The sequence below is a fragment of the Hippoglossus hippoglossus genome, chromosome 16, assembly GCF_009819705.1.
Source record: "Hippoglossus hippoglossus isolate fHipHip1 chromosome 16, fHipHip1.pri, whole genome shotgun sequence".
NCBI lineage: Eukaryota > Metazoa > Chordata > Actinopteri > Pleuronectiformes > Pleuronectidae > Hippoglossus > Hippoglossus hippoglossus.
The window spans coordinates 26,637,715-26,653,873 of NC_047166.1; the positions used below are offsets into that span (position 1 = coordinate 26,637,715).

The following is a 16,159-nucleotide window of genomic DNA, read 5'->3' on the forward strand; positions in this document are numbered from 1 at the left end:
CCTTCATGTCCTCCTCGTACAGTTCTACTTACTAGTTGTATATGTATGTCAGTGTACATTTATGTGCTTTTGGTGAAAAATTAGCGACTAAATGATAATGTGGACCTTCAGGGAAAGATGTTTTACTTAATTGAACAGTTTTTCTTGAGAAATGAAGTGCCACCATGTTTCCTGCGGGGCACTAAAAAATATCAATCTGACATTTCATTTATGAGCTGATGGTGTTTTTAAAACTCATCTTAGAATATTTTTGTGCTCCAAACAAAGGCCCAAGACGTAACTTTAAAACAGACGCACCACTTTAATATGTATGAATGGTCTGGCAGCACAATAGCCCTTAGGTATCCTATCTAAGGAATCTGGAATCTTATCCAATTAATGCAGCTGATACATGCAGGAGGCAAAACAATTATATTCATTTGATCTGACCACAAGCTCAAGTGATAAAATTCAAGGATTTAAAATTTGCACCATAAAACCTGTTTTTTTCTTATTGTCAGCACTAACTTTGGTTCAGCCAGATGATTTGTTGTTAAACTGACCCTGACTCTGGTGTTTTGTTAAGCCAGTCTTTCCCTGGTCTATACTTTCAGGGAGGTGTGTGAAGTATATGACGTTTTACTTTGTTTTTGAGGAGTTGGGGTCACAGTTGTGTTATTTCTGACTATTATTGAAGGCAGCACCTCTCCTCCTCCCAATGTGGTCCTCCTCAGCAGCCCTCTGATTGGCCGCGGCAGCTGTCTGTCAGTTGCGCCTGGCGGTGCTTGAACCCGCTGTGTGTGCTGTGGTGGACCAAGGATAGCTGCTCGCAGAGCGGAGGAAGGAAACGAAAATCCAACACAATGCGTTAGACACCGGGCAGTGGCTCGTCCCCATACCACTTGCCAATTCTCTGGCTCCGCCGCTCCCAGAGGAATATGGCGTGAGGAAAACCATGGAAACTAAATGCGAAACTATCGGGAGTTACTCGTAGTGGCGGACTCTGCTGCCACTGCCTGGAAGTTTTTGTGTGTGAGCGTGAGTGTGTGGCTTTTTCCCCTGTCGAGGGGCCCCGACGGTGGCGGCGGCTCTCTCCCCGGAGCGGTGTCACTGTCTGCCCAGCTCCATGCAAAACCTAACGGCCCCAGGCGGCCCCGGAAACTCCAATGTCACCTGCTCCTGCAACTGCACTGCTTCTCAGCCACAGGCAATGGAGATATGTAAGTAACATTACTTTTGCTTCTCCTGACCTTAAAAACCTGCTGAGAGATTGTGGTGTCTAATCCCTTTTATGTGCACTCCTCCAGTGTAGTAACGGAAGGACGTTCAGATCAGATTTAGCATTCACACAAGACAATGCATTCATTCTCTATCAGCCGTTCCCATTAGCAAGACAATTCTTTATAGTGTTCCTGTGAATCATGTGTAGGGCTTTCATGTTATGTCCACGCTGTCTCGCAGAAACTTTATGGTTACCCTAGTCTACTTATTGCTGTTGTCTCTCTGTACTCTCAACTCCTGTGGTGTCTCTGTACCACATATCATTTTCTAGCATTTCTAGCATAATTGATGTCATAGTGGAGCTGAAGTCGTCATAAATTCTATTTATATTTTATATATGTATATCTCCTTATATTTATAAGTATTATTTATTATTACTTTAGTGATGTTTATTTTTGACTGCCCTCTTGCTGCTGTAACGTTGCAAATTTCCCCACAGTGGGATTAATAAAGGATTATCTTATTTTATCTTATCTTTATATTACATCAGTTAAAATGTGTCATTCATATAGCAGTACCACTGTTCAGACTTATAGTTATGAACACTTGCAGATTTAGTCCTGTTGGGCCGTGCACATGCTTTGAAGGATCACCACAGAGGGTTAAATAGTTGGCACAGAAAGGAAACATAGGAATGGTGTGTTATGTCTGTCTGTCTGTCTTGTGAGCAAACCAGAGAGAAACTTTCGTATCAGCTCTGCCCTTAATGCTGCCGCAAGCCAGATCCACTGGAGACATTTCCAGTTCATGACCGAGTCCGACCTTTCAGAGAGCAGGCAAACAGGTAGACCCCTGCCAGACATACTGTACATCTAATGTAGCTGATTTGCAGACAAACTTATGAAGACAAATTAACTGGCACATAGTAGACATTCATAACAACGAGCAGATTCCCAGCCAGCCAGAGAGAAGCACAGACAGAGATATGAACAGTGGTGCAAGCCAGACAGATATGTTGACATGCAGACAAACAGATACGCTACAGACCTAAGGACAGAGTTACAATAAAGTGTATTTTCCATTGGGGCAGAGGCCATGCCTGGGCAATGTGAGGTGAATGCAGGATATTATATTTAGATTTGGCAGCAGAGGGTGGTTGCACTGACGCCACATTGTAACCAAGAAGTGTTTTTGTGTGGTTATGTGTGTGTGTGTGGGTTTGTCTGGCAGATGCACCAGTGTTCCACCATTCGTTTTCTGTGGCGTCATGGTATTGCTAGCCAGGAAAAAACACACCTAATCAGGCACGAACCAGTGCCATCTACCACCATCCACACAGACATAAGCCGTTTTCAAACATGATCTCCGGGTAAAATCCGGAGAATTGGCTTCAGAGTTTACCCAGAGTCTGCCTTTCACACATGCACAACGCAGCAGGTTTTCTGCACAGACATGTTTACAGCAACAAATCCTGGAGGAGCCGGGTGCAGCAGGAAGAGGCAGGGAGTGGCATATTAACTCTGCTTTGTAGATCACGTGATCATGTTTACAGCACCCCGACACCATTGTCAGCTCTTATCACCGCAAACTCTCATGACATCTTCTTCTGTGTCTCCTACGTGTGTGTCAACGCTTTTTTACCCGGAGATTTGTTTTTGTTTTTGCATTTTTGCATCTGTCGCGTGATAGAAGCGTCATCAACCCATGCACTCGGTCGCGGCAAATCCAGCAGGGGATCCCCTGCTGTGTTCACACATCCACTTCTGCTGGATTTCTACGGACTTTATACTAGGAGACCAGGTGGATAAAGTCCGTAGAAACTATGGAAAGTTTCACTCTGACATTTGTGTTCACACATGCACCTCCTCCGGAGAAAATACGGAGGATCTGCTGAGTCCAGTGCATGGCTGAAAGCAGCTATAGTGATACAGCAGAGAGAGCCTGATTCAATAATCCAGTAGAACTGCCTCAAGACTGTAAAAATTAGCAGACGAGATGCACTGCATAAAAGAAAATGATTGTGATGATTAATACTTGCAGTAAATTTAACTACAAATAAATGTGTTATACACAGTTTATACACACATCTGTGTTTAATACTTTGGCCTGGTATTTTCAGGTCATTTCTTGTCTGAGTAGTTGGTGAACTCGCACCAACTACTCAGACAAGAAACACGTTGCAAATTCACAAGCGGCCTGAAATAACTGTGCTCTACTGTAGTGGCCTTCTAGATTGAAAAGAGCTCTTGTATGTCGGCTGTGTTGTCATGCAAACTTTGCAGGACTGAATAGCATAAGCTCATGCTAATAAGCTTAGAAAAGAAGGGAAATTCAAAGGACCTACAAACTAAGAGAGTGCATGGTGGTGAGTTTGCCACAGCCAGGAATCCAACCTTAGTTTATGCACTGGGATTCACATTTAGGGAGGTGAATGGCAGAGATCTTTTATAAGTGTTCCTCTCAAGCTGTTGCTGAGCTTGCATTCGTTGTGTAGTGAATTTATCTTGTACTGTGGGTGTGGTATGATAAAGTGCTGAGGTTGAACACCACAGCTTTATACATATGTGTTGATTATCCATGAGAAAGCAATCCATGAACAGGGCTGGTAATTTTTCTTTAAACAATCCATAGTCCATAGCACCAGGTCACGTCATTGGTTACCTGGTTGTATCTGTTGGATCTCCTGTCCTGACATTTTTTTGAATCAGTCAAGTTCTCACCCGGCTGTGTGCTTTAAAGTGCTTTGAAGAAAATCATGTTGGTAAAGTATGTTTGATATTCTTACTCAAACTCAAGTACATTCTCAATAGAATCAGTCACTTTCAAATCATGCTCAGCTCAAACTATGAAATAACTTCCAAAATGTGTCTCTCCTCAGAGAAAACAATACATCCTCTCAATCCTTTATATGCACACGTAGTAGAAATGCAGTATACATGACTTTCCTCTTTGATCCATGTGTCAGAGACTTGAGTGGCTGTCTGTGTCTATGTATATGTAACAGTTAAAGGGACCAGCCAGACAGACAGATGTAAACAACCTGATCTGTAATCCTGTGTAAGAGTGGTGTTAGTCTGTAGGTGGCAGCAGGGTCATCTGTCAACTACCTCAGGCCAAACACACACACCACTTGTTGACTCTTGGACACACATACACAGTAATGTTGATAGGTTTTCAATGTAGTGAGTCCCCGGTACCCAAAGGGGGTGATTTTAGTGTGTCCCTGGGAAATTCGATGGGTCCCCAATAAAATTTGTTAAACTCCTGTTTGATGTTGGTATTGTATGATATGATTATAATGAACGGATATGATCGTGTATGTTCAAAATTTATTTATCAATAAGAGTTCTGATTTTAACACATAAACAAAACAAGACAGTCTACAAAATAAACTGTCACCAAAATAACACCAACATCTTCTAGTCTGAACATGAACTAAATCAAATGTGATTATAAGTGATAAAAAAAATTAACTGAGTCAATCACTGTGAAAATCTTAGGACAAAAATGAAACTTAAATCTAAACAAAAAATACAACTGTAATAGTCTGCTGGCCACCAATAGCTTTCATCTTTTTCTTCGGTGGCATTTTTACGTTTTCCTTCTTCTGCTTACTCGAGAAAAAATAGTATCTCATCAGGAGTGGTACAGTATGTATGCGTCGTCTGAGCATATCTAAATATTTTTTATCACAGCCACCGGAGTATGTTTTCTTTATTTCATTACAGCACGTCCCCTAGAAGTTAAACATCTTCGACATGAGTGAACACAGCATCAAGCAGTGGAAACGTGAGTTTATTTACTACTATGAAGTTTGTGTCCTTAATTGTTGAAATAAAATCTGTGCTGACTGGCTAGTTGTTGTGGTAGTGTCTAAACTAGCATGTTGCAAGACTGTGCACGCAGGATCTCGTCTGCGCTGACTAGATGCTCAGATGGTTGAAACAGCGCTTGCCTGGTCTGCTGACAACAAGGTTTCTTTTGCTGGTTACTGAGATTTTTTACACAAGTTTGTTGTTCACAATGAGGCGCGTATACGTAGGACGCGTGGATAGTGAGTTTACTGCGTCCTTTCAGATTTTAATGCGTCAGGGACGCAGTGGGCGTACCTATCAACATCACTGTATCTAGATATATGCCTGCAAGCCGTTTTCAGATGGAGAATTGGCTACGGAGTTTGCCTTTCACACATGCACAACACAGCAGGGGTTCTCTGCACAGACGCGTTCACAACAGCATTATTCAGGCGAGAGGTGGTGCAGCCGAGTACAGCAGGCAGAGACAGGAAGTGACATATTATCACTAAAATCTCTCTTGACATCTTCATCTGTGTCTTCTATGTGTTTATTTTGACTATTTGTTTTCTTTTATTTTTGCATCTGTCGCGCTTTAGAAGCCACGCACCCGCTCATGGTGAATCCAGCAGGGATCCCCTGCTGTGTTCACACATCATATTCTCCTGAAATGTCTACGGACATTATACTAGAAGGCCAGGTGGAGAAAGTCCGCAGAGACTGTAGAGCATGTCTGAAAGCAGCTATATAGACCCACACACACAGGCACACTTAGGCACAGCCAATATTTACCCTTCAGTCTCCAGCCAGACAACCAATCCAATCTCCCACTAAGCTCTTTGTTGTTTGTTTGGGATTGTTTATTTTAGCCTATTTTTTTGTATGCTTTGTTTGTGGAGGTGTTGTTGGTTTGGATGGATATTAATGAATTCTAACAATGAGCCTCAGAAAATGACATAAAACTCACAGTTGCAATAAAAAAATTTAGGGCCTTGGGGAGTGGATGTGTAGTCCTTCAAGACAGATTTTGCCATCACTGCTCCAGTAATTAATTTCAAAGGGAAAGTGTTAGTGTCTCTCAAGCTGCTTCCAGACATAAACTGGACTCTGCAGGAGAGGTGTATGTGTGAACGCAAAGGTCCGAGTGAGATGCTCCACAGTTTCTGCGAACTTTATCAGCCTGGCCTCCTAGTATAAAGTCCGTAGAAATCCAGGAGAAGTCGATGTGTGAACACACATGTAGAGGACACTGACGACGATGTCAAGAGAGTGGTGTCGGGGTGCTGTAAACAAAATCACATGATCTACATGGCAGAGTTACACTTCCTTCCTCTGTCTGCTGCACCCGGCTGCTCACCTGTCGCCTGAATAATATGGAGGAATTGCGCCTGGGCAGAGAACCTCCCGCTGCGTTGTGCATGTGTGAAAGGCAAACTCTGGATAAATTCCATAGCCAATTCTCTGGATTATACCCAGAGGTCATATCTGGAAATGACTTCAGTGGAGTATTATTTAGTCAGCCACCTCTCTTTAGCTGAGGGGTTTCAGTAGTGAACAGTGGTGCTCGACTCATCGAGGTTAAGACAGAGCTTCTTGTTTTATTCAAGGAAGTGATATCAGAGGGGTCCCCACACCCCATTTCTAAACTGTGGAGCTGACCTGCCGATGCGCTCTGCTGGCCCAGGTGACTTACACACACTTTGGAAGGAATTCTTTATTCTGGTTCAGGGCATTATATTGTTATAACACACAGATTAACACCCCCTTAAGATAAGATAAATAAAATGTACCTCGTATTGATCACAGTAAAGGAAATGTGAAATCGACACAGCAGCGCAGGAAGTAGCAAGGGGAAAATGGATTAAGAATAAAAATGAGAATAAATAATATTATATATTAATGAAATTCGATATATATAATATATATGATATATAATATATAATGACAACCCAGCTACAAACGCAACTTGTAGCCGTTCTGCTCACTTCAGCCATGCCGGTCCAGTTGTGAGGCTGCACTTTCCAAAGTCAAAAGCAGTGAAAAAGGTCAATCTGCGTTCCCTGTTTTCCCGGCAGCACCTCCACTGCTTACTGCTCCAGCACCAGCAGCGATCACAACCTCATTACTGGCTGCTGGGACACCCTTTGTGTCTAGATTCTGTATCCCCAACAATACTTACACGCCATCACACAGACACATACACAGCCCCTAGACATCCTCCATTAGTTCTCAAAAATACCCTTGGGACCAGGGCAGATTTGTAGCCCTTGTGTGTTTGAAGGCCATCTGTCAAGTGTGACGATGGTAGTGGTGGGGGGTGGTTAGTAGTCTGCTATCTCGGTCAACAATAATAATCTCAAAAGATTATACTTTGCGAGAATGGCACAATGATGACAAGAGGTGTGGAAATGTCTTGACTCTTAGATGCATTGCGATGCAGACCTGGACGACTCTGCATCGATGCAGTGGCAGAACATAATCGATTCATGTTACTATGTCCTTTTTTTTTTGTTGCTGTTTTCCACTGCTGAACAATTAAGGACAAAAGCATATTAAAGGTCTTGTCGTCCTTTACTGTGTACGGCGCACACATATTCACTGACTCCACTGCTCTCTCTCTCTCTCTTTTTAAGAAGACACCTTTGTAAGAAAGGTGTCTGTGCATAATCAAAGCATGGACTCACCTGAAAAGCAACCTGAAGCGGAAAAAAAGACGATAATCTAGCATTGGTCACCAATAGGTGGACCGCGGACCGGACCCAGATGGCGTTCTATACGGACCCAGACCTGTTAACTTGCACAACCTTTCTCGCATTTACGCTAGTCTTATTTTAACCTGCGCAGCTTTTTCCATATTTACGGTAGTACATCCTGGCAGCACACGGTAGTTTACTTCTCTCACTGAACAAGAGAAAGTGGGAACAAAGAGAGAAGTTAAAGCTGTTTAGTTGTTAATATTTGTTGAGATTATTTTTATATGTAATGTAGTTATATATTAAGAAAAAAGAAGAAAAGGGGAAACTCAAACTACATCTTTTTCTTTATTTTAAGATGCCTTTTTTCAAAATCTCTATATTTTGTATTTAAATGCATACCTTATTGTACTTGAAACAAGAAAAGAACATTTATTTTATTATTAGATTACCCTCCAGTTCAGTGTGAAAATTATAAACATTGTTGAAATACTATTGAATAGGACTTTCTTTATGTTATTTTACAGTCAGTTGGACTTAATACAGACATTGTAATTAACTACTGGGTTCTTCAAGATAATTTTTTTATAGACTGCTAAACTTGAATATACACCATGTGTTTTGATATTTCTCCAGAAAGTTACTTAAATTTGACTGGTTTTCATTTATTTTGTTGTCTTCATTTATAATGTAGATTGATATATTCCTTTTACTTGAATGGAACAAGCTCTTGCACTAATTTTATTTTGGGGACTATGGGACTGTAAAAGGGAGATTAGCAGTTCAGACTGGGCTATTTGTTGCTGTGGAATAATGCCTTGCAGTGCATAATTTGTTTTTTAATAGATTTGTTTGTAGAGAAGATGACTGAATAAATATGCATTTTATTTTTGATGAATTAATTGTTATATTAATCAAGTAATAAAAAATGATCGTTAGCTTAATCGATATTTATTTTTTACGATAGTTGTTGCCCTACTTACACACACACACAAACAGATCGGACACATGTGTAAACTCGGACAGGGTACAAAAAACAGAATTTGTAAACTTAGTCAATATATGGAGAGCAGGAGGAGATGGCTGGGTGCCACAGTTTAGCTCGATTCCGTTGGCAGTGCGCTGCGCGAATGATAGAGACACAGGAGCAGAAAATTACTGACACAGCCGGTAAAAAATAACTTTTTTTACGGTCCAAACATGTATGAAAATACCCAAATGAACACTGTAAGCCAGTGGTCACCAACCTTTTTAAGCTCAAGATCCCCGACCTTGGCGTTGGTGAAAGGCAAGACCTACCTATTGAAGCACTGAACTTCCAACTTGCGGACTTTTATTTAGGCAAATTGTATTTGAATTACATGAAATGCTTTGGACCAACTTTCAAATGGATGCAACAAAGAAAACAATGTAACTAGCACATCAAGCAGGTCTGTCTTGCTTTAAGAATAAAATAAATTCTAAGTTTTATTTAATTTTATTCCAACACCAAAAAAAGGCATGTGGTCTATCTTGTATAAGGAAATTATTTTGTTAATTGTAGTCAACAAAGAAATAAATCAACATACTTGCACTGAGCAGATCATATTAGGTGCCATTGTTAACTGAAAATGTTTATCCTCTGAAGCTTCATGTAAGTTACTATGTTTTCAATTAACATTTTAGAAAGTAGAACTGTAATGTGCACAACAAAACAAAGAACAAAATTCTCAGTCAGTGCAATGAAACTAAGTGCAATTCTATGTCCCATCTTATGCAGCATCACTTTTCACAATGCCACAATGCCATCAGAAGGCAAAACTGTTAATGTGATGGCTGTGACTGAATATTGTCTGTGAGTGCTTTGTAGTTCGGCTCATAGCTACAGACAGCCAGTCTGAGGCAGTCTGTGAGGTGTCTGTCAGTAAGCCGGCTCCTGTACTTAGATTTGATTATTTTCATTTGTGAAAACGCCATTTCACACAGGTAGGTGGATCCAAAGTAGGCACTCACTCTTAGTGCACATGCAGTGAGGAGTGGAAACTTCTCTCTGCTGACAGGTCCCCAAAAGTCACTGTCCCTTGATCTGGCTTTCAGCTCTGTCATTTTGCAAATCAACCATTTCCATGTCAACTCCACATGGCAAAGAAAATACTTGCTGGAATTTGGTTGCTACTTGTTCTATTTCAAAGGACTGAAATGGATTTGACACAAATGCAGCAATATCTTCCATGATGTCTAACTCACCAAAACGCCGACTGAACTCTGTTGCCACTTTGTCCAGGTGCGCACAGTACAGTCCAGGTTGAAAAGCATCCTCGTCTACGATGGCCTGTGACATTTTCTCCAGGTTGGGTGTCATTCTTCCGTTCTTTAAATGTGTGGTCCAGACACCGAGCTTGGCCTTGAATGCATTCACTGCGCTTATCATGTGGGGCAGGTGTCTGTCTTTTCCCTGGAGCTCGTTGTTGAGTGCGTTCAGTTTTGCTGTTAGGTCTGTCAGAAACCCCAGGTCCAATAGCCACGCATCATCTAACAGTTCCCGGTGCTCCTCGTTCCTTCTCGACAGAAAAGTCTTTATCTCGGGCAGCAAGTCAACAAATCGCTGCAGCACTTTGCCGCGACTCAACCACCGGACATCGGCATGGAGAAGGAGGTCTCTGTAAGCGGCATCGAGCTCATCTAATAATGCCTTGAACATGCGGCGCTGAAGTGCTTTCGCTCGAATCAAGTTTATCAGTTTGACCACCAATGTCATTACATGAGAAAAGTCCACGACTTTCCCTGCCAAGGCCTGCTGATCAATCACATAGTGATAATTTACGAAGTCTGGAAAATCAGGGTCATTACGGCACAGTGCTATAAAACCAGAGCGCACACCGCGCATTGCCGGGGCCTCATCAGTAGTAATTGCCACCAGTCTGTGAATGGGGAAATCATTTTCATCAACATATTTTTAAAACTCATTGTAAATATCCTCACCTCTCGTTCTCTCCTTTAAGTGCAAAAGAGTGAGGAAGTCCTCCTTTGTTGAAGAATCCTGGAAAGCCATTCTGACAAATACAACAAGCTGAGCTGTGTCCATTACATCCAGAGATTCATCAAACTGTAGTGAAACATATTCACAGAGTGACAAGTCCTTTAACAATTGTTGATCCACGTCCTCTGATAGTGACTCAACCCTCCTTGTCACTGTTGTCGGGCCAAGCGATATACAGCGGAGGGCGGTTTTGATGTCGTCTTTGTTTTTGAAGTCGTTGAAAACAGTATCTGCTGTAATGGCCATTGCTTCCTTGAATAAATTGCCATCTGTAAAAGGCTTCTTGTGTTTAGCCAAAAGGTGACTGACAAGAAATGATGCTTCAGTAGTAGCCTTATTTAGAGTAGCAGGTTTTGTGAAAAGTGTTTGCTGAGCCTTCAACTCCGATTTGAGCTCTTCAACTTTCCTTTTACGGATTTCGCTCTTCGGCGGGTACCGGTCTTTAAAGTTGTGGTGGTTGTTGTTGTGGTGCCGCTCCAGATTTCCTCTTTTAAACAGTGATTGTGTTTGGCGGCATAACATGCATACACACTTGTCTTTCACCGAGGAAAAAAGAAATTCCTCTTCCCATTCTGAATGGAAATTGTATGTTTTCATCTTCTTCCGTGGAGCCTCAGCCATGCTAGCTTACTGTTAGCTACCTGTCACCGGTGAGTACCGTATATTGAAATTTACGACAATTAACGTACAGGCACTTATCTCTAATATCATTGGTCAAGGCAGAACCTGGTCATGAAGAACTCTCAGCAGTTGGATTGAGAAACAGGGAGCGGGGGAGAGAGCGAGAGCCGGAGAGACGTTGAGAGAGAGAGAAGGAGAGGCAGAGAGCGGGGGAGAGAGCAAGAGTGAGAGCCGGAGAGACAGCGTTGAGAGAGAGAGAAGGAGAGGCAGAGTGCGGGGAGCGAGAGAGGGAGAGAACGGGAGGGAGAGAGAGGGGAGAGAGCGGGGAGGGAAAGGTAATGCTTTTGCAAAACATTTTTTTTCTTCTATTCATTTCGGGAGCTACTGGGAAGTCTCAAAGATCGACCGGTCGATCGCGATGGACGGGTTGGCGACCACTGCTGTAAGCGAACTGTGTATGGCTCCCTTGGTGGCGCTGTGGTCGAGCTGTCGCCATTGATTCACCATTGTTCTGACCGTGTGCACTGATAAGAAATGAGCTTGGCTTGATCACGTCCCAAGGGAGAGTCACATGGTCTTGCTCGCTCTCTCTTTCTTTATCTAATGTATACTCTCTCTTTCACTCTCATTCACATATACATACTCTCTCACCCAAATGCGCTCACAGGTACCAAGATTTGGCACCGATTTAGCGTAAATTGGTACCCGGTAGTACCAACTTAATCCGGTCGGTACCCTTAAAAAGACATAGTTCGGTACCCAACCCTAGCAGGAGGTTTGTGGGAGTGTGGTTGCCCAGATCCTTCTCATCCTCCTCCACCTTCATTTGTGATTCAGATGGCGGTCGGTCTTGTGTGTCAAGATGGGTACATGTGCTTACCGAATCGAAAGGCCTGTACTGGTGCATAGTTCTGCTCTAACTTCAACCCTCAAACCCCCAAAAAGGTGTGCTACATTGACATCCATGCCCACACACGCACCGTTATAAAGCGCATATTTGGGCAGCTCAAGGGTCATTGGGTGCGCTTGGACACAGCTGGCATCAAGCTCCTATATCAGGGGTCGGCAACCTTTTTGACAATAAGTGCCGCTGTGACATTTTCTTGTTAATTAGTGTGCCATATCAACATTTTTTTATATTAAGTTTTATTATTGAACCACATTAATATTTCCAACAGACATGTCATTTTATTCCATCCATATTGGCTATATATAGAACAACACTTTAAAGAAACATGTTTATCTCATTATGATTGCAATAATAAGTTTGTCATTAACCCCACCAACCACACTCATATTCAGAATTGCGAAAGCTTGCTTCAGTCGCATAGTTTTTGGCAGTGGCAAAGACTTTGAGAGAGTTGGCTTGCTTCCCATACCTGGACACTGCACGTTTGATCGATTCTCCCTTGTCTGCCTGATCCTTGAAACTTCTTTCTTGCTTTGTCTCAAAGTGGCGCTTAACACTGGACGTTCGGCACACAACATTTTCAAAATATAACGTGCACACAGCACGGTCCTTATGAAAAACAAAGCCATAGCCAGTCAAAGCCAGTCTTCTGCCCATGAGGGCTGAAATGCCCGTACCTTCATTTTTTTAGCATGTCATCACCAATACACCTGAACGGCTGCACTTCACGGAGATTCATGTGGGGAAATGCGAGCAGCGCCGGCTGGGAGGCTTCTTCTTCTTATTATTTAATGCCGATTGGCATCCAGCCTATGGCGCATTACTGGCACCTAGTGGCTGGGAGGTGTTAACATCAATCAAGCTAAATAATACAGGCTGCATGACAGCAAAACCTTTGAACATTTCTTTAATAAGAAATCGCCTGTGTGCCAAGGATTATGGCGCCGCTTGCCAATGATGGCACGCGTGCCTTAGGTTGCTGACCCCTGTCCTATATACACCTGAGAAGATGTGCAGAATTATCCTGGCATGCTGTGCACAACGAAGCTATGGTTCATGGCATCCCCTTACCACCCGGAGCAGAACCACAACCACAGGCTCAAAGACGCCTAGCCAAATACAGAGTTCCTGGCTGGGCTGGCTTGGTACGCAATTTTCATTTGAATAAAATTTTGTTCTGATTCAATTGCACTCCTTAATTACAAAAGACACAAGAAATTGCAATTATCATCGTAAAAATTAAGAAATAAATTACCTCTGGGTGACGGTTCTTAGTGCACTTTACTACTTTCTCCCTCATTTCTTGAACAAATTCCATTTAATAATGATTGTCCAATAATCGCTGCAACCTCTCTTCCTGTCAGATCTGATGTTCCTTGTCTTCCTCCTTTTTCCTTCCTTGTCTGCGATTCGTTTTTTGGCATCAACTTTGATGTCAAACCATTTTTTTTTACTTGTGCCACTATCCTAACCTCAGGGGACACAGCATTCACTGCCTCAGTTATTGTAGCCCAGGCTGCATCGTCATCAGAGGACACACTTTGGAAAAGTGTGCCTTTTGTGGCTTCCACCTCCAACACAATTTATAAAAATTTCTGCTGTTGTGAAATTCTTCAGTTTTTTACCTTTTGGGGCCATCTCTTATAACTTCAACCTCCCAGTTCAGCACACCGCTCTCTTCATGATACACCAAATGGATGTCCTTGTATGGCGAAATAGGGGCATGGCTGTATGCTAATTGCAGACAGTGGACACGTTCCTGTCAATTTAGAATCATTCTGATTCACAAACATACGCAAGGTGGTGAGAACAAAATTGGCTGGTGCACACGTGTCATGAATCCGGCGGTGATTTTGCACATGCACTTATTTAATTTTACAGAAAGGAGCAGAAAATTACTGCCAGAGCTGCTAAAAAATTCAAAAATATATAACTTTTCATGTATAAAAAGACCACAAATTACCACTATAAGTGGACTTAGTGGAGCTGTGCATGGTTCCCTGCGTCTGTAGCCAGGTGAAATATTTTCATTTAAACCATGTTGTTTAAATGGAAATAATTTTTTCACTGTCTACATAGACCACTTACTGTATGGGGTCTATGTTAGAAGTGAAACCAAAGCAAAAAATACTTAAACACTGTATACTTAAGCATTTGTTTATTTATCGCGAAACATATCATCTTCGCGATATTCAACAATGATATAGCATATTGCATGTTTTCTTAATATTGTGCAGCCATATTCAAAACTTATAGTCCTTTTTGTGATTGTGCAAAGCATGGTTATTACAAATGTTACGCTTCCCAGGATTGGTACCACAGCAACAAAGTATGTCTGTAAAATACAGCATGAATGCAGCAGCAATGAAGACACGGAGCATTCAATTCATCATCCAGACTGCATCTTATTCAAATTCAACACAATTTCAAATACAAACAATTCTCTGAGTGTCAGTCTCTGTTTCAGTTTATAACTGCATTTTAAAGTGCATAACACATACATTCAATTATCCTCTCCTTTGTAATGGAATGTGTTCTCAGTATTACTCACACTTCTGGTGTACATCTTATGTCTCCTTACTTCAATCAACATCTTAATACACATTATCACTCATATATAAGTGAACAGGGCTACTATAATCACATAGTGCAGGTTACAGTGATTCTTAACTGTAGTGAAATCAGAAATTAATTCTGGACATGCACACTTAATCACAACACAGCTTTCACTCAGGAAGAAATACAAACATTTTCAATATAAATCTATTAGGCTGGATCATTAGCTTATAACAGGCACAATAACAATTCATGACTCTATTACAACGTACGTGCGTGTCGGAGCTGAAATACACAATGTTTAAAGTAAACAAACTATAGCGACCTGCCTGCAAGACTATGCGCAGGTAAAATAAACACCTATACACGCGAATATGGTCACCGCCCACCTAGTGCCACTTGTGTCTCCCGCCTCAATGACTAGCCAAGTTTCAAAGTTTTTAACAGTCCGACAAAATAATCGAAACGTCATCAATATGTCTCAATAACACTCGTGGTGATAAAGCTAAGCTTTAAGGAATTAATGTAGATGACTCTCACCCACTACTAACCTGTAAAATACAGCATGAATGCAGCAGCAATAAAGACACGGAGCATTCAGTTCATCATCCAGACTGCATCTGATATGAGGGCGGAAGTTACCTCCAAAGAGACAGTACGGGGTGCAACTGCTCCCGTGCCAAACGTTCCACCTGAGTGCTCATTTACTGATCTCTCCATAATGCATATGAAACATAACCCCACTTGACTATCACATATATTATTAGGAATAATATTAGACCCTGAAAATTGCAAAAATGACTGTTAAAAGTAATAAATCAAATATTTTGGGGCATACCACACAAACATTAACAAAGTGCCATTTACAGTAATTATGTTTTCATGAGGCAAGAATCTTAAAAGTAGGAGTTTATGGGTCCTCAAAAGAAACTTTCTTACCATTATGAATTACATCAATATATGTGTGAGTGGGTGGGGTGGTGGTGATGTTCGGGAGTCCCATTCAAGAGCCAAATTACTCACCCTTAGTTAATGTGTGACTTGCACCAGTGAAAGTCTTGTAGTGTGGCTGACTGTCTAGGAGGTGTTTGTGTGTGCGTGTGTGTGTGTGTCTGACTGACTGACTGACTGAGGGAGTGAGAGCATGCGTGTGTGTGAGAGAGCTCTAAACAGACATGCCCTCTCAGCTGTTTTTGTCTGCCTGAGCACAGAAACGGACTGCAACTCCATGCAGCACTGGATTGCTGTGAATCAACCTCAGGTTAATATTGTGTAGCGCTGCTTAGATTTTTACCCAGAATAAACTCTTGAATTTTTAAACCACCTTACAACACTTTAAAAATTATTTCTTCAAAGCTGTCCAGTG

The 16,159-nt window shown here is 41.8% G+C and overlaps 1 protein-coding gene across 2 annotated transcripts in view; it reads left to right on the forward strand.

Moving 5' to 3' along the window:
• Nucleotides 1-725: 725 nt before the first annotated feature.
• The window catches only part of LOC117776873 (low-density lipoprotein receptor class A domain-containing protein 4-like), a 71,099-nt gene continuing 55,665 nt past the window's right edge, over nt 726-16,159 (forward strand). Inside the window, exons 1-2 of one of the 2 annotated variants that reach the window (XM_034611243.1) lie at nt 726-1,199; nt 4,929-4,989. In XM_034611243.1, the coding sequence (XP_034467134.1) occupies nt 4,959-4,989 (31 nt within the window). In that variant the 5' untranslated portion in view covers nt 726-1,199; nt 4,929-4,958. The remainder of the gene's footprint in view (nt 1,200-4,928; nt 4,990-16,159) is intronic. The other variant, XM_034611242.1, reaches the window with a different exon arrangement.